The sequence below is a fragment of the Ammospiza caudacuta genome, chromosome 34, assembly GCF_027887145.1.
Source record: "Ammospiza caudacuta isolate bAmmCau1 chromosome 34, bAmmCau1.pri, whole genome shotgun sequence".
NCBI classification, from domain to species: domain Eukaryota; kingdom Metazoa; phylum Chordata; class Aves; order Passeriformes; family Passerellidae; genus Ammospiza; species Ammospiza caudacuta.
Genome location: NC_080626.1, coordinates 3,660,860 through 3,688,685, shown reverse-complemented (window position 1 = coordinate 3,688,685; position 27,826 = coordinate 3,660,860). Strand labels below are relative to the sequence as shown.

The 27,826-nt window shown below is 45.5% G+C and overlaps 1 protein-coding gene across 1 annotated transcript; it reads right to left on the bottom strand.

The window, feature by feature from the left end:
• Nucleotides 1-610: 610 nt before the first annotated feature.
• MED25 (mediator complex subunit 25) lies at nt 611-27,611 on the bottom strand. Its single transcript, XM_058822711.1, has 19 exons — nt 27,596-27,611; nt 27,255-27,426; nt 25,253-25,298; nt 24,298-24,422; nt 23,233-23,331; nt 20,622-20,742; nt 19,149-19,308; nt 18,107-18,239; nt 16,440-16,472; nt 14,842-14,977; nt 12,810-12,895; nt 11,227-11,284; nt 10,729-10,836; nt 8,416-8,604; nt 6,767-6,856; nt 5,149-5,208; nt 4,259-4,474; nt 2,462-2,660; nt 611-1,407 (listed from the first exon to the last, which is right to left on the bottom strand). Exons 2-19 carry the CDS (start codon nt 27,386-27,388, stop codon nt 1,295-1,297), a joined length of 2,106 nt encoding a protein of 701 aa, XP_058678694.1. The 5' UTR covers nt 27,389-27,426; nt 27,596-27,611; the 3' UTR covers nt 611-1,294.
• Between the last annotated feature and the right edge of the window lie 215 nt (nt 27,612-27,826).

Here is a 27,826-nt window from a genome sequence, read left to right as displayed (position 1 = left end):
CTTTTCCACTTTTCCCCTCACATTTTCTGTCCTTTTTCATCTCTCATTTCCTCACTTTCCCCCTCACATTTCCCTCCCTTTTCTCCCCTCACGTTTCCCACTTTTCCCCTCACATTTTCTGCCCTTTTTCTTCTCACAATTCCTGTCTTTTCTCCTGTCCTTTTCCATTCTCCAGTGTAACTGTTGTAACTGGTTTAATTCTCCAGTGTAACTGGTGTAACTGGTCTATTTCTCTACCAGAACTGGTTTAACTGGAGTAACTGGTTTAACTGTTTTAATTCCCCAGTGTAACTTTTGCAACTGGTTTATTTCTCTACCAGAACCAGTTTAACTGGTGTTACTGGTTTAACTGGTTTAATTCTCCATTGTAAATGGTGTAACTGGTTCATTTCTGTACCAGAACCTGTTTAACTGGTTTAATTATCCAGCGTAACTGGTGTAACTGGTTTATTTTTCTTCCAGAACTGCTTTAACTGGACTAACCCCAAAATTCCCAATTTTTGTCCCTCCCAGACCCCAAAATTCCCAATTTTTCCCCAAAAAAATCCCAATTTTTGACCACGTGGATGAAGTGCAAAAATTCCTTTTATTCAACAAAGCCAAAGAAAAAACAAAAGGAGGGAGGGGCCCAAAATTGGGATTTTTAAACGATTTTTTTTGAGGAATTTTTTTGTTGTTGTTTTTTGAGGATTTTTGGGGTTTTTTTTTTAAGGAGATTTTGGGATTTTTTGGGGGCTCCCCAAATTCTGACGTCTCCCACCTCCATCATTTTGGGGGAGTCCCTTGGTGGGTTTTGGTGTGATTTTGGGGGATTTTTTTGGGTTTTTTCAGGGAATTTTTGGGGGTTTTTAATGGGATTTTTTCTGATTTTTTGGGGTTTTTGGGGTTCTCACCCCAAATTTCAGGGTCCCCACCCCATTTTCGGGATCCCCCCCTAGATGAGGTCCATCAGGATGTTCTCCTCCATCATCTGAGGGTTCTCAGACCCTGATTTGGGTGATCCCTGTGAGTTTTTGGGATGATTTTGGGGTATTTTTAGGGTTTTTAATGGGATTTTTTTGGGGTTTTTGGGGTTCTCACCCCAAATTTCAGGGTCCCCACGGGGATTTGGGGTGCCCCCTAGATGAGGTCCATCAGGATGTTCTCCTCCATCACCTGACCCCTCAGACCCCTGATTTGGGGCGATTTTCATGGTTTTTTGGGGCATTTTTAGGGTTTTTAATGGGATTTTTTTTGGGTTTTTGGGGTTCTCACCCCAAATGTCGGGGTCCCCACGGGGATTTGGGGGTCCCCCCTAGATGAGGTCCATCAGGATGTCCTCCTCCATCACGCTGGGGGTCTGCACGGGCTGGAGCCCCCCCGGCTGGACGGGACCCCTGGGCCCGGGGGGGGGCAGCAGCATCTGCCCTAAAGGGGGGGAGGGGCAAAAAAAAAAGGGGGGGGAGGGGTCAGGGGGGGACCCCAAAATCACCCCCAACCCCCCCCCCTGGGGTGGGTTTTGGGGTCCTCAGTAAAATTTTGGGGTCCCAGGGGTGGCTTTTGGGGTGGTTTTGGGGGTCCCAGGGGATTTTGGGGCTCCCGGGGTTGTTTTTGGGGTCATTTTGGGGTCCCTGTGAAATTCTGGGGTCCCAGAAGGGTTTGGGGGGGTCCCAGGGTGGTTTTAGGGGGTCCCAGGGGGGCTGTTGGGGTCATTTTGGGGTCCCAGGGGAGAATTTGCGGTTCCTGGAGTGGTTTTGGGGTCCCTGGGGCTGTTTTGGGGCAGTTTTGGGGGCCCTGGGGTTGTTTTGGGGCAGTTTTGGGGGCCCTGGGGCTTTTTTGGGGCAGTTTTGGGGTCCCTGGGGTTGTTTTGGGGCAGTTCTGGGGTCCCTGGGGTTGTTTGGGGGCAGTTATGGGGTCCCTGGGGTTGTTTGGGGGCAGTTTTGGGGTCCCTGGTGTTGTTTTGGGGCAGTTTTGGGGTCCCTGGGGTTGTTTTGGGGCAGTTTTGGGGGCCCTGGGGTTGTTTGGGGGCAGTTTTGGGGTCCCTGGGGTTGTTTTGGGGCAGTTTTGGGGGCCCTGGGGTTGTTTTGGGATCATTTTCGGGTTCCTGGGGCGGGTTTGCAGTTCCCAAGTTGGGTTTGGGGGTGATTTGGGGGTTCCCGGGATGGTTTTGGGGTTCCCAGTGGGGTTTTTGGGGTCTCAGGAATGGTTTTGGGGTCCCGGGGTTGTTTTGTGAGGTTTGAGGTTGGGTTTTGGGGTCCCCAGTGAAATTTCGGGGTCCCAGCGTGGGTTTTTTTGGGGTTCCCATCACATTTTTGGGGTTTTTCTTGGGTGTTTTTTTTTGGGGGGTTCCCATCAGATTTTTTGGGTTTTTCTTGGGGGTATTTTTTTTTTATTCTCACCGTATTTTTAGGGTGCATTTTTGTGATTCCCCCCCCACATTTTTAGGGATATTTTTCAGGTTTTTTTGGGGTTTTTCACTCACCTGGGATTGGAGCTCGTGGCCCCCCCATCTGGCCCGGCCAGGGCTGCCCCGGGGGGGGGTGCAGGAGGGGCAATTGCCCCCCCCCACCCCCCAGGGCCTGATGGGGAGGGGGCAACAAAGCCTGGGGGGCCTGGGGGGGGCCCGGGGGGGGCTGAAGGTGATGCAGAGGCTGAGCCGGGGGGGGGACCCCACCCTGAGGCTGTGGGGGGACGGGGGGGGTCAGGGGGGCGCCCCAAAAATGGGAAATGCCAGCCCAGACCCCCCCCCAGAAATGAAAATTCCCCTCCCAGATCCCCCCTGAAAATTTTCAGTTCCTCCCCCCAAAATTCGTCCGGAAAAATCCCAAAAAATCCTTCAGAAAATCCCCAAAATTCCTCCAGAAAAATCCCCAAAATTCCTCCCAAAAAATCTCAGAAATTCCCCCAAAAAAACCTCCCAAAAAACTCCTCCAGAAAATCCCCAAAAATTCCTCCCCAGCCCCTCCCAAATTTTTAGAGCGCCCCCAAAAAAATTCAGCCCCAAACTCCTCCAAATAATCCCCCAAAATTCCTCCCAAAAATCCCCAAAAATTCCTCAAAAAATTCCTCCAAAAATCCCTCAAAATTCCTCCAAATACCCCTAAAAATTCCTCAAAAAAATCCCAAAAATTGCTCCCAAAAAATTCCTCCAAAAATCCCCAAAAATTCCTCCAGAAAATCCCCCCAAAATTCCAAAAAATTCTTCAAAGAATCCCAAAAAATTCCTGCAAAAAATCCTCAAAAAATCCCAAAAAATTCCTCCAAAAATCTCCAAAAAATCCTCCAGAAAATCCCAAAAATTCCTCCCAAACCCCTCCAACTTTTAGGCCCCCCCCAAAAAAAATTCCAGCCCCAAATTCCTCCAGAAAATCCCCCAAAATCCCAATTTTTAGAGCCCCCCAAAATCCCAATTTCCCCCCTTCAATAAATTATCTTGTGGGGTGGGGGTCCCTGATTTTTAGGGGGTCCCAATTTTGGGGGAAAATCTCAAATTTTGGGGATTTTTTGAGGTTTTTTGGGTGTTTTTTTGGGGATTTTTTTGGAGATTTTTGGGGCATTTTGGGGATTATTTTTGGGATTGTTTTTTGTGGTTTTTTGGGGTTTTTTTGAGTATTAATTTTGAGATTTTTTTTAGGATGTTTGGGGTTTTTTGGGGGCTAGTTTTGGAAATTTTTTGGGTCTTTTTGGGGATATTTTTGTGGGGTTTTTTTAGGAATTTTTGGGGGGATTTTTTGGGGATTTTTTTTGGGGTTCACTCACCGGCTGCTGGCTGAGCAGGAGGTTCTGAAGTTGGGGGTTGGCCCCTGGATTTTGCGGGAGCCAATTTTGAAGGAAAATCTCAAATTTTTGGGGATTTTTTGGGTTTTTTTGGGGATTTTTTTTGGGGTTTTATTGGGGTCTTTTTCAGAGATTTTTGGGATTTTTTCGGGGATTTTTGGGGGATTTTTTAAAATTTTTTCGGGGATTTTGGGGGATTTTTTGGGGATTTTTTTGGGATTTTTTTTGGGGTTCACTCACCGGCTGCTGGCTGAGCAGGAGGTTCTGAAGCTGGGGGTTGGCCCCTGGATTTTGCGGGAGCCAATTTTGGAGGAAAATCTCAAATTTTTTATGATTTTTTGGGGATTTTTTTTGGGATGTTTTTGGGGTTTTTTGGGGGAATTTTTTTGGGGGTTTTATTGGGGTCTTTTTCGGAGATTTTTGGGATTTTTTTCGGGGATTTTTGGGGGATTTTTTAAAATTTTTTGGGGGTTTTTGGGGGATTTTTTTGGGGTTCACTCACCGGCTGCTGGCTGAGCAGGAGGCTCCGAAGTTGGGGGTTGGCCCCCGGATTTTGGGGGCGCAGCAGAGCCCCCCCCCCGGCCTGGCTGGCTTGGGGGGGTCCAGCTTGGGGGGGTCCCGGATTTTGGGGGGCTGGGGGGGGTGCAGGGGCTGCAGGGGGGGCTTGGGGGGGTTGTGCTTGTTGTTGTTGCTGTTGTTGTTGCGCTCGGAGTTGTAACTGGGGAAAAAGAAAAAGGAGGTGTTGGAAAATCACCCCGAAAATGGAGATCCCCCCCTAAAATGTTCTAGGATCATAAAATGTTCAAAAAAACCCAAAATTTCATGCAGGATACCCTCTAAGCACCCAAAAAATCCTCAAAACCAGCTAAGAACACCCCAAAATCATCCAGGGTCCCCCCAAAATCATGCAGGAGCCCCAAAATAATCCCAAAATTCCTCCAACCCTGCCCCAAAACCCATCAAAAAAATCCCAGAATCATTCAGGAGTCCCCAAAATCAACCAGGGTCCCCCCAAAACTGATTCAGGATTCCCTCAAATCAACCCAAAATTCATCCAAGCCCACCCCTGACCCAGCCAAAAAATCCCAAAATCATTCAGGAGTCCCCAAACCCAACCAGGGTCCCCCCAAAATCCCCCAAAATTGATGCAGGACTCCCTTAAATCACCCCAAAATTCATCCAAGCCCACCCCAACCCATCCAAGAACCCCCCAAAATTATCCAGGAGTCCCCAAACCCAACCAGGGTTCCCCCAAAACTGATGAAGGATCCCCCAAATCATCTCAAAATTCATCCAAGTCCATCCCCAACCCATCCAGGAGCCCTCAAATCCCTCCAGGACCCCCTAAAATGTCCCAAAAACCCCAAAAATTTAAAAAAAAATCCCCCAGACCAGGCTCTGCTGTCGCTGCTGCTCCTCCATGATCCCGACCTGTGCCAGGCCTGGGCTCACCTGGGTGAGGGGACAGAGTCTAAATTCATCTCAAATTCCATAAAAAGCACACCAAATTCCTCAAAAATCATCTCCAATTCCATAAAAACCATCTCAAATTCCAAAAAAAAGCATCTCAAATTCCTCAAAAACCATCCCAAATTCCTCAAAAATCATTTCAAATGGAAATGTGAGGGGACAAAAAGGGTGGGAAACGTGAGGGGGAGAAAGGGCGGGAAAATGTGAGGGGGGAAAAAAAGGGTGGTAAATGTGAGGCGAAAAAGCTGGAAAAAAAGGAAAAAAAAGCTGAAAAAGGGGCTGAAAACAGGAGAAGGAGGACAGGAAACAGGTAGGGACAAAAAGGAGATGTGAGGGGGAAAAGAGTGGGAAATGTGAGGGGAGAAAACGTGGGAAATGTGAGGGGGACAAGGCAAGCATGAGGGGAGAAAAGGGCGGGAAGTGTGAGGGGAGAAAAAGGGTGGGAAACGTGAGGGGGAAAAGCTGAAAAAAAAAAAGAAAAAAAAGCTGAAAAAAGGGCTGAAAACATAGGAGGAGACGGAAGGCAGGAAACAGGTAGGGATGAAAAGGAGATCTGAGGGGAAAAGGAGTGAGAAATGTGAGGGGAGAAAAAGTGGGAAATGTGAGGGGAAAAGGGAAACGTGAGGGGAAAAGGGAGGAAAATGTGAGGGGGAAAGAAGAGGAAACGTGAAGGGAAAAAAGAGTAGAAAATATGAGGGGGAAAAGGGTGGGAAATGTAAAGGGGAAAAGGGTGGGAAATGTGAGGGAAAAAAGGAAATGTGAGGGGAGAAAAGGACAAGAAACATGAGGTGAAAAAGGGCAGGAAACATGAGATGAAAGAGGAGGGAAAAGTGAGGGGAATAAGGGGGGAAACATGAGGGGAAAAAGGGTGGGAAACGTGAGGGGGTAAAAGGAAACATGAGGGAGAAAAAGGGGGAAAATGTGAGGAGAAAAAGAATGGAAAACGTCAGAAAAAAAAGACAGGAAAAAAGGCTGAAAACTTGAAGAAAGAAGGCAAGAAACAGGTAGGAACAAAAAGGCGGGAGATGCGAAAAAATCCAACCAGGATTTTTGCCACAAAAATCACTCAAAATCCCACAAAAACCATCCCAAATGGAGACGTGAGGGGAGAAGAGGGTGGGAAATGTGAGGGGAAAAAGAGTGGGAAACGTGAGAGGAAAAAGGCGAAAATGTGAGGGGGAAAAAGGAAATGTGAGGGGGGAAAATGGGGGAAAAATGTGAGGGAGAAAAGAATGGGAAATGTGAGGAGAAAAAGGGAAATGTGAGGAGAGAAAAGGGAGGGAAACGTGAAGGAGAAAAGATCAGAAAACATGAGGAAAAAAAGGACAGGAAACAAAGTTGAAAACATAAGAAGAGAAAATCCCACAGAAACCACCCCAAATCCCACCAAAAACCACCCCAAATCCCACAAAAACTACCCCAAATCCCAAAAAAACCACCTAAAATCCCACAAAAACCACCCCAAATCCCACATAAATTACCTCAAATCCCACAAAATTGATTTTAAATCCCACAAAAACCACTTGAAACTCCCCCTTACCTGCGGCTGCACCCCAGATGTCACAGGGAGGGTCCCCGGCTGCTTAGGCAGGAATGGGGGAGCCCCAGGAACAGGAGCTGAACCCCCCAACTGTGGGAACAGGAAAATTTGGGGGATTTAGGGACAGCAGAAAAACCCCAAAAATATTGAGGGGCAGGAATGAGCCCCAAGAAAGGGATGGGGGCGTTGGGGGGGGGGAGAAAAACCCCACAAAATGGAGCATCAAAAATATTCCCAAAATGGGATCTGGGAGGTAATTGGGGGAATCAACCCACAAAGGGTTAAAAAGGATTTTAAGAAATGGGATTTGGTGGGGTTAAAAGGGGGTTAAAAGGGGGGGAAATGGGGTTTAGGGGGTTCTCAGGAGGCCCAGGTCCTCATGGCAGGCCTCTGTGTCGATCTGAGGAGAAAATGGGGTTAAAAATGGGAAAAATTGATAAAATTGGGATTAAAAATGAAAAAAATGGGGGAAAATGGATAAAAATTTAAAAAAAAAAAAGGGATTTGGGATGTTAAAATGGGATTAAAGAAGAAAAATGGGGTTTAGGGGGTTCTCAGGAGGCCCAGGTCCTCATGCTAGGCCTCTGTGTCGATCTGAGGAGAAAATGGGGTTAAAATGGGAAAAAAAGGGATTAAAAATGAAAAAAAAAGGGAAAAATAAGTAAAAATTAGTAAAATAATGGGATTTGGGGTGTTAAAATTAGGTTTAAAGGGGAAAATGGGGTTTAGAGGGGTCTCAGGAGGCCCAGGTCCTCATGGTAGGCCTTGTCCTTGATCTGAGGAGAAAATGGAGTTAAACATGGGAAAAATAGATAAAAATGGGTAAAAATAGGTAAAAGAATGGGGTTTGAAGGTATTAAAATGGAATTTAATGAGAAAAAATTTGGGTTAAAGGGGGAAAAATGGGGTGTAGGAGTCCCAGGTGGCCCAGGCCAAAGCCCAGGACCTCCTGGTAGGGCCTCTTCTTTCCTCTGAGGGGAAAATGGAGTTAAAAATGGGAAAAATAGATAAAAATGGGATTAAAAATGAGAAGAAAAGGGGAAAAAAGGTAAAAATTAGTAAAAGAATGGGATTTGGGGTGTTAAAATTAGGTTAAAGGGGAAAAATGGGGTTTAGGGGTCCTAGGTCAAAGCCATCTTGATAAGTGTCCTCCTCAATCTGAGGAGAAAATGGGATTAAAAATGGGAAAAACTGAGAAAAAAGAGAGAAAAATGAGATTTACGAGGGGTTAAAGGGAAAAAAAAGGGGGTTTGGGGGGGGTTAAAATGGGATTAAAAGGGGAAAATTCCACCAAAAAGGGATCTGGAAGGGATGGATGAGCTCTGTAGGATTTTGGGGTATTTTGGGGGGGCTCTTGGGATATTTTGGGTATTTTGGGGTGTTTTGGGATTTTTTGAGATATTTTGGGATGTTTTTCAGGTATTTTGGGATTTTTGGTGTATTTTGGGGTGATTTTGGGGTATTTTGAGGTGTTTTGGGGTATTTTGGGTATTTATGTGGTATTTTTTGGTATCTTGAGGCATTTTTGGGGTATTTTGGGGTATTTTGTGGTGTTTTTTGATATTTTTGGCTATTTGGGGGTGGTTTTGAGGTCTTTTGAGGGTATTTGGGGACTTTTTGGGGTATTTTGGGGTGTTTTTGGGCCTCACCCCACGCTGCTGGTCCATCTTGTGCTGCTGCACCTGCTTGTGGTTGGTGATGACCTGGCGGATGCCGTTGACGAAGCCGCTCTGGTCGTTGGGGATCAAACCCATGAAAATTTTCTTTTTGGACGAGTAGAGGAGCATCAAAACCCGAACCTCGCACGGGGCCGTGTGAGGGAAGTGCACGCAGCCGGCCTGGGTCAGGGAATGGCAAAAAAATGTCACAAAATGGCACCAAAACGGCACCAAAATGTCATAAAACGGTGACAAAACGTCATAAAATGGTGACAAAATGTCATGAAATGGCAACAAAATGGCATAAAATGATGGCAAAAGGGCACCAGAATGGTGCTAAAATGGGACCTGAACGGGACCAAAATGGCACCAAAATGGTAAAAAAGTGGCGCAAAAATGGAATGAAAAATGGCACCAAGACATCATAAAATGGGACCAGAATGGCACCAAAATGGTGCCAAAGTGGAACCAAAATGGTATCAAAATGGTGCCAGAATGGGACTAAAATGGCAGCAAAATGATACCAAAATGTCATAAAATGGCATCAAAATGGCACCAAAATGGAGCAAAAATAGGACCAAAATGGTACAAAAATTATACCAAAATGGCTCCCAAAATGGCACCAAAATGGAACCAAAATGTCATAAAAGGCACCCAAATGGCTCAAAAAGGCACCCAAAATGGCACCAGAATGGGACTATAATGGCAGCAAAATGGTGCAAAAATGGAACCAAAATGGAACCAGAATGGCTCCCAAAATGGCTCCAAATTGGTACCAAAATGGAACCAAAAAGGCACCAAAATGGGAGTAAAATAGCAACAAAACTGCACCAAAATGGAATCAAACTGGCATCAAAATTATACCAAAGTGGCTCCCAGAATGGTGCCAAATTGGCAACAAAATGGAACCAGAATGGTATGAAAATGGTACAAAAATGGCACCAAAATGGCATCAAAATGGTACCAGGATGGCATAAAAATGGCGCCAAAATGGAAACAAAATGGCGGCAGAATGGGACTAAAATGGAACAAAAGTGGCACCAAAATAGTACAAAAACGTCACCAAAATAGTACCAAAACGGAACGAAAATGGTACAAAAATGGCACCAGAATTGCGCCAAAATGGCACCACAACGGTATCAAAATGGTGCCAAAATGTCATTGAATTATGCCAAAATGGCACCAAAAATGGCCCCCAAATGGCTCCAAAATGGGACCAAAATGGCACCAGAATGGCTCTAAAATTACACAAGAATGGCAACAAAACAGCACCAAAATGGCATCAAAATGGTGCCAAAATGGCACCAAAAGGGGACCAAAATTTCACCAAAATGGCACCAAAAAGTCATAAAATGTCACCCAAAATGGCGCCAGAATGGTGCAAAAATAGAACCAAAATGGAACCAAAATGGAACCAAAATCCCTGAAGATTTTTGGTGTCCCTGAGGACAATTTTGGGGTCCCCAGGATAATCTTGGGGTCCCTGAGAACAATTTTGGTGTCCCCGAGATGATTTTGGGCTCTCTCCAGGTGATTTTTGGGTCTCTCCAGGTGGTTTTGATGTCCCTGAGGGCAATTTTGGGGTCCCAGAGATGATTTTGGGGTCCCTGGGATGATTTTGGGGTCCCTGGGGATGATTTCAGGTCTCTCCAGGTGATTTTTGGGGTCCTTGAGAACAATTTTGAGGATCCCTGGGGAGTTTTGGTGTCCCTGGGATGATTTTGGTGTTCCCGAGGATATTTTGGGCTCTCTCCAAGTGATTTTTGGGTCTCTCCAGATGATTTTGGGGTCCCTGAGGCCGATTTTGGGTTCCCTGGGATGATTTTGGGGTCCCAGAGATGATTTTGGTGTCCCTGAGATGATTTTGGGTTCCCTGGGATGATTTTGGGTTCCCTAAGCACAATTTTGGGTTCCCTGGGATGATTTTGGGTTCCCTGGGATGATTTTGGGTTCCCCGAGCACAATTTTGATGTGCCTGGGATGATTTTGGGGTGCCCAGGCCGATTTTGGGTTCCCTGGGATGATTTTGGTGTTCCCGAGGATATTTTGGGCTCTCTCCAGGTGATTTTTGGGTCTCTCCAAGGGGTTTTGGGGTCCCTGAGCACAATTTTGATGTCCCTGGGATGATTTTGGGTTCCCAGGGATGATTTTGGGGTCCTTGAGGCCGATTTTGGGTTCCCTGGGATGATTTTGGGTTCCCTGGGATGATTTTGGGGTCCCAGAGATGATTTTGGGTTCCCTGGGATGATTTTGGGGTCCCAGAGATGATTTTGGGGTCCCTGGGGATGGTTTTGGGGCGCTTACGAAGCCGTTGCCCATGATCCTGTAGAGCCCCTTGAGCGACTCCAGGTCTTTGTTGGTGAAGTGGAACTGAACCATGCGCGAGTTGCGGAACAGGGGGCCCAGCGTGGTCTGGGGGGCACAAAAAATGGGGGTCAGGATCACCCCAAAATCCTAAACCCCCCCCCCCCCCCCTAAATGTCACTTAAAAAACCTAAAATCCCACCAAAAAAATCCCACCAAAAAAAAATCCCCCAAATTTCGTAAAACCACCCCGAATTCCACAAAAGAAACGACCCCAAATCCCAAAAAACCCTAAAATGCCACTTAAGCAACCCCTAAATCACACAAACCACCCCAAAACGCCATCCAAGCCCCTAAAATCCCACTTCAAAAACCCCAAATCCCACCAAAAAACCCCAAAATCTCAGCACAAACCCCCCAAATCCCACAGAAATCCCCAAATCTCACAAAACCACCCCAAAATCCCACAAAAAAACCCCCAAATTCTACAAATCCCACCAGGAGCTGCTGGGGGATGAGCTGCATGATCAACTTTTGGGGCCACTGATCCGTTTTCCTGCCAGAAAATGGGAAAAAGGAAAAATTGGGGTGAATTTGGGATCCCCTCTGTTCCAGCACCCCAAAAGTTCCCAAATTTGCCCAAAATCCCCCAAATTTCACCCCAAAATCCCCCCAAAATCTCCTCCCATTCCAGTGAATTTTACCCCTTTTTCCACCCCAAAATCCCCCCAAATTCATCCCAAAATCCCCCAAATTTATCCCAAATCCCCCAAATTCGCCCCAAAGACCTCCAAGACCCCCTCAGGACCCCAAAAATGCCCCAAATTTGCCCAAAATGCCCCAAATTTCCCCCAAATTCCCCTTCCAAACCAGTGAATTTTTACCCCTTTTTCCACCCCAAATGACCCTAAAACCCCCCAAATCCCCCAAATTCATCCCAAAATCCCCCAAATTTTTCCCAAATTCCCCCTAATTTATCCCAAAGAACTTCAGAACCCCAAAAATTCCCAAATTTGCCCAAAATGCCCCCAAAAATCTCCTCCCATTCCAGTGAATTTTACCCCTTTTTACCCCCCCAAAATGACCTAAAAACCCCCCAAAATCCCCCCAAATTCATCCCAAAATCCCAAATTTATCCCAAAATCCCCCAAGACCCCCTCAGGACCCCAAAAATGCCCCAAATTTGCCCAAAATGCCCCAAATTTTCCCCAAATTCTCCTTCCAAACCAGTGAATTTTACCTCTTTTTAGCCCCAAAAATTGCCCTAAAACCCCCAAAAATCCCCCAAATTTCACCCAAAATCCCCCAAATTTCCCCCAAATTCACCCCAAAGACCCCCAGAACCCCAAAAATTCCCAAATTTTCCCCAAATTCTGCCCAAAATGACAAATTCTCCCCCCACACCAATGAACTTTTCCCCTTTTTACCATCTCAAAATTGCCCTAAAACCCCTAAAAATGCCCCAAATTTCACCCAAAATCCCCCAAATTTTTCCCTAAATTCACCCCAAAGACCCCCATAACCCCCAAAATTCCCCAAATTTTCCCAAAATTGCTCAAATTCTGCCCAAATCCCATTTCCAAACCAGCGAATTTTACCTCTTTTTAGCCCCCAAAAATTGCCCTAAAACCCCCCAAAATCCCCCAAATTCATCCCAAAATACCCCAAATTTATCCCAAATTCATCCTCAAAGACCCTCAAGACCCCCAAAATTCCCAAATTTTCCCAAAATCCCCCAAATTTTACCCAAATCCCACTTCCAAACCAGCGAATTTTACCTCTTTTTATCCCCCAAATTGCCCTAAAACCCCTCAAAATCCCCCAAATTTCACCCAAAATCCCCCAAATTTCCCCCAAATTCACCCCAAAACCCCCAAAATCCCCCAAATTTGCCCCAAAATGCCCCAAATTTTACCCAAATTCCCCTTCCAAACCAGTGAATTTTACCTTTTTTTACCCCCCCAAATTGCCCTAAAACCCCCCAAAATCCCCCAAATTTCACCCAAAATCCCCCAAATTCCCCCCAAACACCCCAAAACCCCAAAAATTCCCAAAATTCCCCAAATTCTGCCCAAACTGACAAGTTCTCGCCGGCGTTGACGTAGACCTGGCAGGGCAGGGAGCGCGTCAGCTTCGTGCTGGAATCCACCAGGGCGGGTTTGGGTTTCTGGGAATTTGGGGGTCCCCAAAATCATTTTGGGGCTCTGAGATCAAATTTGGGGTCCCCAGAAGGAATTTGGGGGCTCAGGGAAAAAATGGGGGGGTTTTGGGAGAGTTTGGGGGGAAATGGTGGGGTTGGGTGGGGAATGCAACGGGATTTTTGGGGTTGGAAATTGAATCAGAACTCCAGAAAAATCCCCAAAAAAGCACCAAAAAAATGCCCAAAGAAACCCCCCAAAAAAGCACAAAAAAATCCCACAAAAAAAAAAAAAAAAAAAAAAATCCCCCCCCCCCAAAAAAAAAACAAACCAAACCCCTCCCTCAAAAAAACCCCACAAAAAGCCCAAAAACTCCCCCCAAAAAACTCCAAAAAAGCCCTCAAAAAAATCCCCCAAAAACCCAAAAGAAACCCACAAAAAAGCCCCAAAAAAATCCCCCCCAAGAAACCAAAAAAACCCCAAAAACCCCCCAAAAAAACCCCCCAAAAACCCCCAAAAAACTCCCAAAAAACCCCAAAAAATCCCCCAAAAAAAACCCAAAAAAATCCCCCCCAAAAAATAAAAAGAAACAAATCCCCAAAAAACTCCAAAAAATCCCCCAAAAAACCAAAAACCCCACAAAAATGCCCCAAAAAAATCCCCCCAAAAAACCCCCAAAAACTCCCCCAAAAAAACCCCAAAACTCCCAAAAAACGCCCAAAAAAACCACAAAAAATCCCCAAAAATCCCCCCAGGACCCCCCAAACCCCCTCAAATTCCCCCCTAAAGACCCCAAAATCCCCCAGGACCCCCAAAATCCCCCCCAAAACCCCAAAATGTTCTCAAATCCCCCCCAAAAATCCCCGAAAAATTCCCCAAAAATCCCCCCAGAAACCCCCTAAATCTCCCCCAAGACCCCCAAAATCTCCCCTAAAGACCCCAAAATCCCAGAAAATTCCCCACAATCCCCCCCAGGACCCCCCAAAACCACCCAAAATCCCAAAGAAATCCCTGTAAAATCCCCCCAGGACCCCCCAAAATCCCCAAAAATCCCCCAAAATCCCCAAATTTCGCCCTGCTCACCTCCTGCCACTCGAGCACGCCGCTCCAGGCCAGCACTTTGTTCCCCAAAATCCCCCTGAGACCCCCCAAATTCCCCCCAAACCCCTCAAATTCCCCCCTAAAGACCCCCAAAAATCCCCCCAGGACCCCAAAAATCCCCCCCGAAACCCCAAAATCTTCTCAAATCTTCCCCAAAAATCCCAGAAAAATTCCCCAAAAATCCCCCCAGGACCCCCCAAATACCCTCAAATTCCCCCCAGGACCACCCAAAACCTCCCCGAAACCCCAAAAATCCCAGAAAAATTCCCCAAAAATCCCCCCGGGATCCCCCAAAATCCCCCAAAATCCCCAAATTTGCCCCGCTCACCTCCTGCCACTCGAGCACGCCGCTCCAGGCCAGCACTTTGTTCCCCAAAATGCCCCCAAATCCCCCCCAGGACCCCCCAAATCCCCCCAAAACCCCAAAATCTTCTCAAATCTCCCCCAAAAATCCCCCCAGGACCCCCCAAAACCACCCAAAATCCCCTCAAATTCCCCCCTAAAGGCACCAAAATCCCCCCCAGGACCCCCCCAAAACCCCAAAAATCCCAAAGAAATCCCCGTAAAATCCCTCCAGGACCCCCCAAAATTCCCAAAAATTCCCAAAACATTCCCAAAAATCCCCCAAAATTCCCAAATTCCCCCCCAAATTTGCCCCGCTCACCTCCTGCCACTCGAGCACGCCGCTCCAGGCCAGCACTTTGTTCCCCAAAATCCCCCCCAGGACCCCCAAAAACCTCCCCAAAACCCCAAAATCTTCTCAAATCTTCCCCAAAAATCCCCCAAAAATCCCCCTAAAATCCCCCCAGGACCCCCCAAAATCCCCAAAAATCCCCAAAAATTCCCAAATTCCCCCCAGATTTGCCCCGCTCACCTCCTGCCACTCGAGCACGCCGCTCCAGGCCAGCACTTTGTTCCCCACCGATTGTTGGGGTGCGCCCAGGGGGGGGCCCCCCCAATTGTGCGGCTGAACTTTGGGGGGGCCCCGAGCTGGGGGGGCCCCCGCTGCCCTGGGGGGGGGAGAAACAAAAAACATCACCCAGGGACCCCAAAAATCCCAAACTTTTACCTCAAAAAATGAACTTTTTCCCTCCCAAAATGGGATTTTACCCCCAAAAATCCCAACTTTTACCTCAAAAAATGAACTTTTTCCCTCCCAAAATGGGATTTTACCCCCAAAAATCCCAAACTTTACCTCAAAAAATGAACTTTTTCCCTCACAAAATGGGATTTTACCCCCAAAAATCCCAACTTTTACCTTAAAAAATCAACTTTTCCCTCCCAAAATGGGATTTGACCCCCCAAAATCTCAACTTTTACCTTAAAATCAACTTTTCCCTCCCAAAATGGGATTTGACCCTGAAAAATCCCAAACTTTACCTCAAAAAATGAACTTTTTCCCTCCCAAAATGGGATTTTACCCCCAAAAATCCCAAACTTTACCTCAAAAAATGAACTTTTTCCGTCACAAAATGGGATTTTACCCTGAAAAATCCCAAACTTTACCTCAAAAAATGAACTTTTTCCCTCCCAAAATGGGATTTGACCCCCCAAAATCCCAACTTTTACCTTAAAATCAACTTTTCCCTCCCAAAATGGGATTTGACCCTGAAAAATCCCAAACTTTACCTCAAAAAATGAACTTTTTCCCTCCGAAAATGGGATTTTACCCCCCAAAATCCCAAACTTTACCTCAAAAATTGAACTTTTTACCTCACAAAATGGGATTTTACCCTGAAAAATCCCAAACTTTACCTCAAAAAAAGAATTTTTTCCCTCACAAAATGGGATTTTACCCTGAAAAATCCCAAACTTTACCTCAAAAAATGAACTTTTTCCCTCCCAAAATGGGATTTGACCCCCAAAAATCCCAAACTTTACCTTAAAAAATGAATTTTGTCCCTCCCAAAATGGGATTTGACCCCAATCAGTTCAAATTTTCCTTCCCAAAATCAAATTTTACCCCACGAAAATCAAACTTTACCCCAAAAAAATCCGAATTTCACCCCAAAAAAATCCAAATTTCAACCCCAAAAAATCCAAATTTCACCACAAAAAATTCAAATTTCACCGCAAAAAATCCAAATTTCAACCCCAAAAAATCTAAATTTCAACCCCAAAAAAACCAAATTTCACCCCAAAAATTCAAATTTCACCGCAAAAAATTCAAATTCCACCCCAATAAATCAAATTTCAACCCCAAAAAATCCAAATTTCAACCCCAAAAAATCCAAATTTCACCGCAAAAAATCCAAATTTCACCCCCCAAAATGTTAAAATTTCACCACAAAAAATCCAAATTTCAACCCCAACAAATGAAATTTCAACCCCAAAAAAACCAAATTCCACCCCAAAAAAACCAAATTTCAACCCCAAAAAATCCAAATTTCACCCCAAAAATCCACATTCCACCCCAAAAATCCAAATTTCACCCCAAAAAACCCAAATTTCCTCCAATTCCCCCCGACTCACCAGGGCCGTCTGTCCCTGTCCCTGTGTCTGTCCCTGGGGGGGGGGAGGGGCCCCGGCCGGGCCCTGGGGGGGGCCCTTGGGGGGGGGGAGGGGCGCCAGGGGCGGGGCCGGCGGGGGGAGGGGCTGAGAGGGGGGCGGGGCCTGCGGGAAGGGGGGGAGGGGCTGGGGGGGCAGGGCGGGGACTGAAGGAAAACGAAAAATTTTAATTAATTTAACATCCAAAATCCGTTTAATTCCAGTTATAATGAATTTAATTCCACCCAAAATTAACGTAACTCCACCCATAATTATTTCAACCCACCCGTAATTATTTTAATTCCTCCCACAATTAAGTCCACCCATAATTATCTTAATTCCACCCATAATTAATTTAAATCCCCCCAAAATTATTTTAATCCCACCCATAATTATTTCAATCCATCCATAATTAAGTCCCCCATAATTATTTTAATCCCACCCATAATTATTTTAATCCACCCCATAATTATTTTAGACCCCCCCAATTATTTTAATTAATTAAAACCCCCTCTAATTAATGACTTCCCAATTAACCCCTCCTGCAATACCCCCAACAACCGCCAGATGGCAGCGCCCAATTCCCAACCCTCCCTGCGCCCCCTCCCCAAATTTTGGGGTTCCCTTGGTGAGGAAACCTCCCCCAAAATCACCCCCCCAAATTAAGGACCCCCTAATTAACTCTTCCAATTAAATTCCTCCTAATTAAACCCCCCTAATTAATTTAAACCCCTCAATTCATGACCCCCAACAACCTCCAGATGGCAGCGCCCCCTCCCCAAATTTTGGGGTTCCCTTGGTGACCAACCCCCAAAATCACCCCCCCCAATTTAAGGACCCCCCAATTAACCCATCCAATTAATTAAAACCTCCTCAATCAATTAAAATCCCCCCAATTAATTAAAACTTCCCAATTAACCGCTCCTGCAATACCCCCAACAACCGCCAGATGGCAGCGCCCAATTCCCAACCCTCCCCGCGCCCCCCTCCCCAGATTTTGGGGTTCCTCTGGTGGGCAACCCCCCCCAAATCACCCCCCAATTAATTAAAGACCCCCCAATTAATTAAAACCCCCTAATTAACCCCCCTTTATTAATGAACTCCCAATTAACCCCTCCTGCAATACCCCCAACAACCGCCAGACGGCAGCGCCCCCTCCCCAACCCTCCCTGCGCCCCCTCCCCAAATTTTGGGGTTCCCTTGATGAGGAAACCCCCCCAAAATCACCCCCCCAAATTAAGGACCGCCTAATTAATCTACCCAATTAATTAAAACCTCCCCAATTAATTCGACTCTTAATTATTGACCCCCCTAATTAACCCCTCCTGCAATACCCCCAACAACCGCCAGATGGCAGCGCCCCCTCCCCAACGCTCCCTGCGCCCCCTCCCCAAATTCCAGCGCCCCCTCCCCAGATTTTGGGGTTCCCCCGATTTGGGGGCACCCCGGGGGTCGCGGGGGGGTCCCCCCAAACTCACAGCGCCCCGCGAGGCTCTTCTGGCTCTTGGCAGCCTCCACGGCCGACTGAGCCGCGGCCTGGGCGGCGTTCAGAGCTCCGGCTGGGGGCACCTTGAATTTTATTTGGGGGGGGTCAGAAAGGTTTTGGGGAGCTCCCGACCCCCCTAAAATCACCCCAAAACCCTCGGGGTTACCTGGTAAGGTTGAGGTCCCGGTGGGGGGCGGCTGGGGGGGGCGCTGGGGGCAGTTGGGGGGCGCTGGGGGGCAGCTGGGGGGCGGCCACGGCGCTTTTGGGGGGCAGCGAGGAGGAGGAGCCGCCGGTGCTGCCTGGGGAAAAGGGGGGGCAGAAAATAAAGGGGGTGGGGGCACCCCCAGGTATGAGGGGACCCCAAAATTAGCGTGGGGAGGGGGGGGGTGTCGGCAGGGTTGGGGGGTGCAACCAAAACGGCTCAAATTTGCCTTCAAATGGCCAAAATTGCGACCAAAATGGTCCCAAATTCTGTCCAAAATGGCCCCAAAATGGCCCCAAATTTATCCTAAAATGGCCCCAAAATTCACCCAAAATGGCCCCAAAAGTCCCCAACACCCCCAATGTCCCCAATCTCCCAAATGTCCCCAAATCCTCCCAATGTCCCCAATTCCCCCCAGTGTCCCCAATGTCCCCATTGTCACCTGGCAGTGCCACCCCCTGACCAGCACCATGTGCCACGGGTCCTACCCCCAATGTCCCCATTGCCCCCAATGTCCCCATTGCCCCCAATGTCCCCAATGTCCCCAATGTCCCAATGTCCCCAGAGTGTCCCCAATGTCCCCACCTGGCAGTGCCACCCCCCTGACGAGCACCATGTGCCGCGGGTCCTACCCCCAGTGTCCCCAATGTCCCCAGTGTCCCCAGAGTGTCCCCATTGTCACCTGGCAGTGCCACCCCCCTGACCAGCACCATGTGCCGCGGGTCCTGCCCCCATTGTCCCCATTGCCCCCAGTGTCCCCAATGTCCCCAATGCCCCCAATGTCCCCAATGTCCCCAATCCCCCAAATGTCCCCAATGCCCCCAATGTCCCCATTCCCCCCAGTGTCCCCAATCCCCCCAATGTCCCCAATCCCCCCAATGTCCCCAGTGTCCCCAATGTCCCCGAATGTCCCCATTGCCCCCAATGTCCCCAATGTCCCCAATGTCCCAATGTCCCCATTGCCCCCAACCCCCCCAATGTCCCCAGAGTGTCCCCATGTCCCCACCTGGCAGTGCCACCCCCCTGACGAGCACCATGTGCCGCGGGTCCTGCCCGCACTCTTTGCCCTGGGGGGGCTCCAGGCTGCCGGGGGGGGCTCCCTTCTCGAAGAGCGCCCGCAGCGCCGGCAGCTTCCGCGGGGCCACCACCGAGAAATGGATCCCGCGCTGCGGAAAGACAGAGCGGGAAAGGCTCAGACACCCCCAAAACAGCTCCAGGAAAGCTTTAAAAATGAACTAAAAAATCCCCACAAAAAACCCTAAAAAAAACCCCACTAAAAAATCACAAAAATCCCCCCAAAAAACCCTGAAAAACCCCCACTAAAAAATCACAAAAATCCCCCAAAAAACCCTAAAAAAAACCCCACTAAAAAATCACAAAAATCCCCCAAAAAACCCTAAAAAAAAAACACTAAAAAATCACAAAAATCCCCCCAAAAAACCCTGAAAAACCCCCACTAAAAAATCACAAAAATCCCCCAAAAAACCCTAAAAAAAACCCCACTAAAAAATCACAAAAATCCCCCAAAAAACCCTAAAAAAAACCCCACTAAAAAATCACAAAAATCCCCCAAAAAACCCTAAAAAAAACCCACTAAAAAATCACAAAAATCCCCCCAAAAAACCCTAAAAAAACCCCATTAAAAAATCACAAAAATCCCCCAAAAACCCCTAAAAAAAACCCCACTAAAAAATCACAAAAATCCCCCAAAAAATCCTAAAAAAACCCCACTAAAAAATCACAAAAATCCCCCAAAAAACCCTAAAAAAAACCCACTAAAAAATCACAAAAATCCCCCCAAAAAACCCTAAAAAAACCCCACTAAAAAATAACAAAAATCCCCCCAAAAAACCCTGAAAAAACCCCACTAAAAATGAACAAAAATCCCCCAAAAAACCCTAAAAAAAAACCACTAAAAAATCACAAAAATCCCCCAAAAAACCCTAAAAAAAACCCCACTAAAAAATCACAAAAATCCCCCAAAAAACCCTAAAAAAAAAACCCACTAAAAAATCACAAAAATCCCCCCAAAAAACCCTAAAAAAACCCCACTAAAAAATCACAAAAATCCCCCAAAAAACCCTAAAAAAAACCCACTAAAAATCACAAAAATCCCCCAAAAAACCCTAAAAAAAACCCACTAAAAAATCACAAAAATCCCCCAAAAAACCCTAAAAAAAAAACCCACTAAAAAATCACAAAAATCCCTCAAAAAACAATAAAAAAAACCCCACTAAAAAATCACAAAAATCCCCCAAAAAACCCCAAATCTCCCCAAAGCCCCCTAAAAAACCTCCCAAATAAAGGCAAAAAAAACCCAAAAAAAATCACATTAAAACCCCCAATAAATGCAAAACAAAAAAAAAAAGCCCAAAACACCCCTCAAAAAAACCCCAAATATTCCTAAAAATTCCCAAAACCCTAAATTTGCCCCAAAATCCCCAAAATTTGCCCAAAATTGTGGAATTTTGCCCCAAACCTCAGCGATCCTCTGCACCAGGCTCTCGGTGCTGTAGCCCGAGTACGTGGTGCTCTCCACGGCGGGCAGCAGGTACGGGGGGGAGTTACAGATCAGCACACAAACCTTGTGGGTCTGGCCTCTGAAAACACAAAAAATAGCCAAAAATATCATTTAGAATTCATACATTTCTAGAGAAAGTTTTCCAAAAAAAATCCACCCAAAAAAACCAAAATATCCCCAAAATATTCAGAAATTCCCATTAAAAACTCCCCCCAAAAATCCACCCCAAAACATTTATAAACTCCTATAAAATAACTCAAAAAAAACTCCAAAATAACTCAAAAATATTTAAAAATTTCTATAAAATAGTTTCTCAAAAATCCACACAAAAAAACCCCAAAAATCCCCCAAAAAATCCCCAAAAACTGGCGGGCAGCAGGTACGGGGGGAAGTTACAGATCAGCACACAAACCTTGTGGGTCTGGCCTCTAAAAACACAAAAAATAGCCAAAAATATCATTTAGAATTCATACATTTCTAGAGAAGATTTTCCCAAAAAAATCCACCCAAAAAAACAAAAAAAAACCCCAAAATATCCCCAAAATATTCACAAATTCCCATTAAAAACTCCCCCAAAAAATCCACCCCAAAAGTCCCAAAAACATTTATAAATGCCTATAAAATAACTTAAAAAAAAAACCAAAATAACCCAAAAATATTTATAAATTTCTATAAAATAGTTTCTCAAAAAATCCACACAAAAAAACCCCAAAAATCCCAAAAAAGAAACCCAAAAAATCCCCAAAATATTCACAAATTCCCATTAAAAACTCCCCCAAAAAATCCACCCCAAAAATCCCAAAAACACTTATAAATGCCTATAAAATAACTTCAAAAAAAACCAAAATAACTCAAAAATATTTAAAAATTTCTATAAAATAGTTTCTCAAAAATCCACACAAAAAAACCCCAAAAATCCCCCAAAAAATCCCCAAAAACTGGCGGGCAGCAGGTACGGGGGGGAGTTACAGATCAGCACACAAACCTTGTGGGTCTGGCCTCTAAAAACACAAAAAATAACCAAAAATATCATTTAGAATTCATAGATTTCTAGAGAAGATTTTCCAAAAAAAATCCACCCAAAAAAACAAAAAAAAAAACCAAAATATCCCCAAAATATTCACAAATTCCCATTAAAAACTCCCCCAAAAAATCCACCCCAAAAGTCCCAAAAACATTTATAAATGCCTATAAAATAACTTAAAAAAAAAACCAAAATAACCCAAAAATATTTATAAATTTCTATAAAATAGTTTCTCAAAAAATCCACACAAAAAAACCCCAAAAATCCCAAAAAAGAAACCCAAAAAATCCCCAAAATATTCACAAATTCCCATTAAAAACTCCCCCAAAAAATCCACCCCAAAAATCCCAAAAACACTTATAAATGCCTATAAAATAACTTCAAAAAAAACCAAAATAACTCAAAAATATTTAAAAATTTCTATAAAATAGTTTCTCAAAAATCCACACAAAAAAACCCCAAAAATCCCCCAAAAAATCCCCAAAAACTGGCGGGCAGCAGGTACGGGGGGGAGTTACAGATCAGCACACAAACCTTGTGGGTCTGGCCTCTAAAAACACAAAAAATAGCCAAAAATATCATTTAGAATTCATACATTTCTAGAGAAGATTTTCCAAAAAAAATCCACCCAAAAAAACCAAAAAAAAAACCAAAATATCCCCAAAATATTCACAAATTCCCATTAAAAACTCCCCCCAAAAATCCACCCCAAAACATTTATAAACTCCTATAAAATAACTCAAAAAAAACCCCAAAATAACCCAAAAATATTTAAAAATTTCTCTAAAATAGTTTCTCAAAAATCCACCCCAAAAACCCCCCAAAATTTCCCACAAATATTCACAAATTCCCATTAAAAACTCCCCCAAAAAATCCCCAAAAAAATCCCCAAAAGATCCCAACAAATCCCCCAAAAATCCCCCCAAAAATCCCAAAAAAAATCCCCAAAAAATCCCCAAAAATCCCCAAAAAATCCCCAAAAATCCCCAAAAAATCCCCAAAAAATCCCCAAAAATCCCAGAAAAATCCCCAAAAATCCCAGATAAAAACCCCAAAATTCCCCCCCAAAATCCCAAATCCCTCCCAAACCCTAAAAAGCCCCAAAAACCCCCAAAAATGGAATTTTTCTCACATTTGCTCCCTCATTTTCTTGAAGTCGTCGAAGAGCTGCAGGGCGGTGCTGAGCCCCGAACCCCCCCATAAAAACCCCAATAAAAATCCCAAACCAAAACCCACAGAACCCCAAAAAAACCCAAATAAAAATCCCCAAAAATCCCCAAAAACCCAAAACCCCAAAAAGCCTCTAAAAGCCCCAAAAAAACCCAATAAAAATCCCCAAAAAATGAAAATAAAAATCCCCAAAAAATGAAAAAAAACCCCACAAAAAACTCAAAAAAATCCCCAAAAATCCCAGAAAAATCCCCTGAAAAACCCCAAAAATCCCAGAAAAAAAAACCAAAAAAACCCCAAAATTGCCTCAAAAATCCCAAATCCCTTCCCAACCCTAAAACCCCCCAAAAACCCCAAAAATGGAATTTTTCTCACATTTGCTCCCTCATTTTCTTGAAGTCGTCGAAGAGCTGCAGGGCGGTGCTGAGCCCCTCGGCGATCAGGCTGCAGCTCTCCCCTCCCCCCCCCACGAACCTGAGGCAAATTTGGGGAAATTTTGGGGGGTTCAGACCCCAAACCCCCCCAAAAAATCCCCAAAAATTCCTAAAATGTTTTTACCCCAAAAAAATCGGGCTTTGGTGGGGTTCAATGGGTTAAAATTGGATTTTTTCCCCAATTTTTCCCCCTTTTTATCCCATTTTTCCACCAATTTCCCCCCCATTTTTGCCTCATTTTTTCCGCCAAATTCCAATTTTTTCCCCAATTTTTTCTGATTTTTTCCTCCGTTTTTTCCCCAATATTTTCTGATTTTTTCCTCGTTTTCCCCCATTTTCCCTTATTTTTCCCACCTTTCCCAATTTTCCCCAAATTTTGGAAGATTTTTCTCATTTTTTCCACTTCTCCCAATTTTCCCCATTTTGCCCTAATATCCCCCATTTTCCCCATATCTTCCTTATTTTTCCTCAATTTTCCCACTTTCTCACAAATTCCCCAAATTCTCCATTTCTCCCCCCATTTGTTCCAAATTCCAATTCTCACCCCAAAACTTTTTTTTTTTTCCAAAATCCCCATTTTTCCTCCATTTTTTCACCAAAATTCCCAAATTTTTTGCCCAAAATTCACATTTTTTCCCAATTTTTGCCCTTTCCCCTCTCACTGGATGCTGTTCAGCCAGGTCAGCACCTCATAGGATGCCCCAAAATTCTCATTTTCCTCCCATTTTCCCCATTTTTTCACCAAAATTTCAATTTTTTTCCCATTTTTTCCCCCAAAATTTCCATTTTTCCCCTCACTGGATCCTGTCCAGCCAAGTGAGGAACTCCTAAAACCCCAAAATCTCCATTTTCCCCCTCATTTTTCTCCATTTTATGCCCATTTTTTGCCATATTTTCCCCATTTTTTGTCATATTTTCCCCATTTTTTCACCGTTTTTCACCATTTTTTCACCAAAATTTCCATTTTTTTCCCATTTTTCCCCCCAAAATTTGCATTTCCCCTCACTGGATGCTGTCCAGCCAGGTGAGGAACTCCCAGGCGCTGCTGGTGGGCGCGTGGCACTGCACGTACGACTCGGGGGCGCAGTCCACGGTGTTGAACACCACCAGGCTGTACTGCGTGCCTCCAAACTGAGAAAACCAATGAAAATTGAATTAAAAATTAATCAAAATTAATTAAAATATCAGTAAAGTTAAATTAGGTCAGGTTAAAGTATCGTTAAAATAAAAATAAGTAGAATTAAATTGAATATAATGTACAATCGACGGTGTTGAACACCAGCAGGCTGGACTGGGTGCCTCCAAACTAATCAAAATATAACTAAAATTAAATAGAATTAATTAAAATGAAATTAAAGTTAAGTTAAATTGGGCTGAAGTGTCATTAAAATATAAATAAATACAATTAAATTCAATATAATGTATAGTCGGCAGTGTTGAACACCACCAGGCTGTACTGGGTGCCTCCAAACTGAGAAAATTAATGAAAATTGAATTAAAAATTAATTAAAATTAACTGAAATTAATTAAATTTTAATAAGCACTTAATTAACAAGTCATTAAATATAAATACATCTAGTTAAACCAAATATATTATCCACTGTGTTGAACGCCACCAGGCTGTACTGGGTGCCCCCAAACAAAATTAAAATTAAATTAAATTAAATATAAAACAGAAATAAAATTCATTAAAATTAATTATAAGTGAAATTAAATATAAAAATAACCCAGCTAAGTGAATTAAAACATAAATAAAATTTAAAATATAAATAAACATAAAATGAAATTATTTGTATTATGTCAAATTAAATAACCAGCAGAGTGGACCAGATGCCACCAAACTGGAAAAATTAAAGACACAAAATATAAATAATAAAAGTAAAATAAAACGAAATGAAATGAAATAAAATAAAATAAACAAAAACAAAATAAAAATAAAAATAAAATAAATTCCTACTCACATCTCCCCCAAAGTCGGTCTCGGCGGGGGGGCCCCCATTGAAATACCTGGGAGAGACAGAGGGGGGAAATTGGGGGGTCCTGAGGGGATTTGGGGGGTCCTGAGGGGATTTGGGGGGATTTTGAGGTTTTTTGAGGGATTTAGGGGGAATTTTGGGGGTCCTGAAGGGTTGTTGGGGGGTTTTGGGGGGTTCTGGGAGGGTTTTGGGGGCTCCAGGGGTGGATTTTGGGGGGGTTTTGAGGGAATTTTGGGGGTCCCGAAGGTTTTGGGGGATTTGGGGGACTCTGAAAAGTTTTGGGGGGAATTTTGAGGTTTATTGGGGGTCCTGAGGGCGTTGTGGGGCTCCCAGTGATTGATTTGAGGGGGGGTCCCACTGATTTTGAGGAAAAATCCCAACGATTTTCAGGGGGGCTCCCAATAATTTTGAGGGGGGGGTCCCGGCTAATTTGGGGAGGGGTCCCAGTGAGTTTTGAGAGGATTCCCCAGCGATTCTGAGGGGAAATCCCAGAGATTTTGAAAGAAAATCTCGGGGATTTTGAGGGGAAATCCCGATGATTTTCTGAGGGGAAACCGCGGCCGTTCTGAGGGGGGGTCCCCGATAACTTTAAGGGGGGAGTCCCAATAATTCTGAGCTTGTGTCTCAGCTAATTTGAGGGGAGGGGTCCCGGATAATTTGGGGAGGGGTCCTGATCGTTTTGAGGGGATTTTCTGGCGATTCTGAAGGGAAATCCCAGGAATTTTGAGGGGGAATTGCCGCCATTTTGAGGAGGGGTCCCAACGATTTTCTGAGGGGAATTCGCGGCCATTTTGGGGGGGGGACCCCGACAATTTTGAGGGGCGCTCCGGTTTAATTTGGGGAGGGGTCCCGGTTAATTTGGGAAGGGGTCCCAGTGAGTTTTGAGGGGATTTCCCGGCAATTTTTGAGGGGAAATCCCAGAGATTTTGAAAGAAAATCCCAGGGAGTTTGAGGGGAGATCCCGACGATTTTCTGAGGGGAATTCGCGACCATTTTGGGGGGGGGGTCCCGTTAATTTGAGGAGGGGTCCCGGTAATTTGGGGAGGGGTCCTGCTGATTGATTTGAGGGGGGTCCCGGTAATTTGGAGGGGATTTTCCGGCAATTTTTAAAAGAAAATCCCAGGAATTTTGAGGGGGGTGTCCCGATAACTTTCTGAGGGGAAATCCCAGAGATTCTGAGGGGAAATCGTGGCCATTTTGAGGGGGGGTCCCGGTTAATTTGGGGAGGGGTCCCGGATAGTTTTGAGGGGAAATTCCAGAGATTTTGAGGGGATTTTCTGGCAATTTTTGAGAGAAAATCCCAGGAATTTTGACGGGGGATCCCGACGATTTTCTGAGGGGAAATCCCAGGAATTTTGAGGGGAAATCGCGGCCATTTTGAGGGGGCGTCCCGATAACTTTGAGGGGCGCTCCAAATAATTTTGAGGGGGGGGTCCCAATGATTGATTTGAGGAGGGGTCCTGGTTAATTTGAGGAGATTTTCCGGCAATATTTTAAGAGAAAATCCCAAGAATTTTGAGGGGGGATCCCGACGATTTTCTGAGGGGAAATCCCAGAGATTCTGAGGGGAATTCGCGGCCATTTGGGGGGGGTCCCGTTAATTTGAGGACGGGTCCCAGTTAATTTGGGGAGGGGTCCTGGTGATTGATTTGAGGGCGGTCCCGGGAATTTTGAGATTTTCCGGCAATTTTTAAAAGAAAATCCCAGGAATTTTGAGGGGACATCCCGACGATTTTCTGAGGGGTAATCGTGGCCATTTTGAGGGGGGGTCCCGGCTAATGTGAGGCGCAGGTCCCGGTTAATTTGGGGAGGGGTCCCGGATAATTTTGAAGGGAAATCCCAGAGACTTTGAGGAGTTTTCCCGGCGATTTTTAAGAGAAAAGCCCAAGAATTTTGAGGGGAAATCCCAACGATTGTGAGGGAGGGTCCCGATAATTCTGAGGGGGGGTCCCATTAATTTGGGGAGGGGTCTCCCCCTCATTCTCACTCGATGGCGGGCAGCAGGTAATGCTTGCGCAGCGCCTCAAAGTACGGCCCGAGGTTTGCGGTGCCCTCGATGACGAACACGACATCGGCCACCATGGCGGGGGGCGCGGGGGGCTCCAGCGCGGGCACCACCATCGCCCCTCACCGAGGGGGGGGTCCGGAGGGCTCCGGTCCTGCGGGAGGACATTGAGGAGACCCCATACTCATTTCAAAACCAAAACGCAAATTTTCCCTCAGAAACACAAAATTTCCACCAGAACTTTCCAATTTTATCCCCCCAAACCCCCAAAAATCCACCCAGGACCCCTCCGTGCCCCCCCCACGCCCGCCCCGAGTCGGTACCGGCCGCTGCGCCCGCCGGACCGGAAGAGGGAAAGCCGGAAGTGCTTCCCTTCGCGTCCGCAATGAGTGGCGCATGCGCTGAGAAGAGGGAAACACGCGTTGCCGTGGTAACGGCAGAGCGGAGCCAATCAGAAGCGAGGAGGGCAAACCACGCCCCCCTCCTGCCTCGCTGTTGCCGTGGCAACCGCGCTTGGACCAATAGAGTTGCAGCAAAAGCCACGCCCCTAAAAG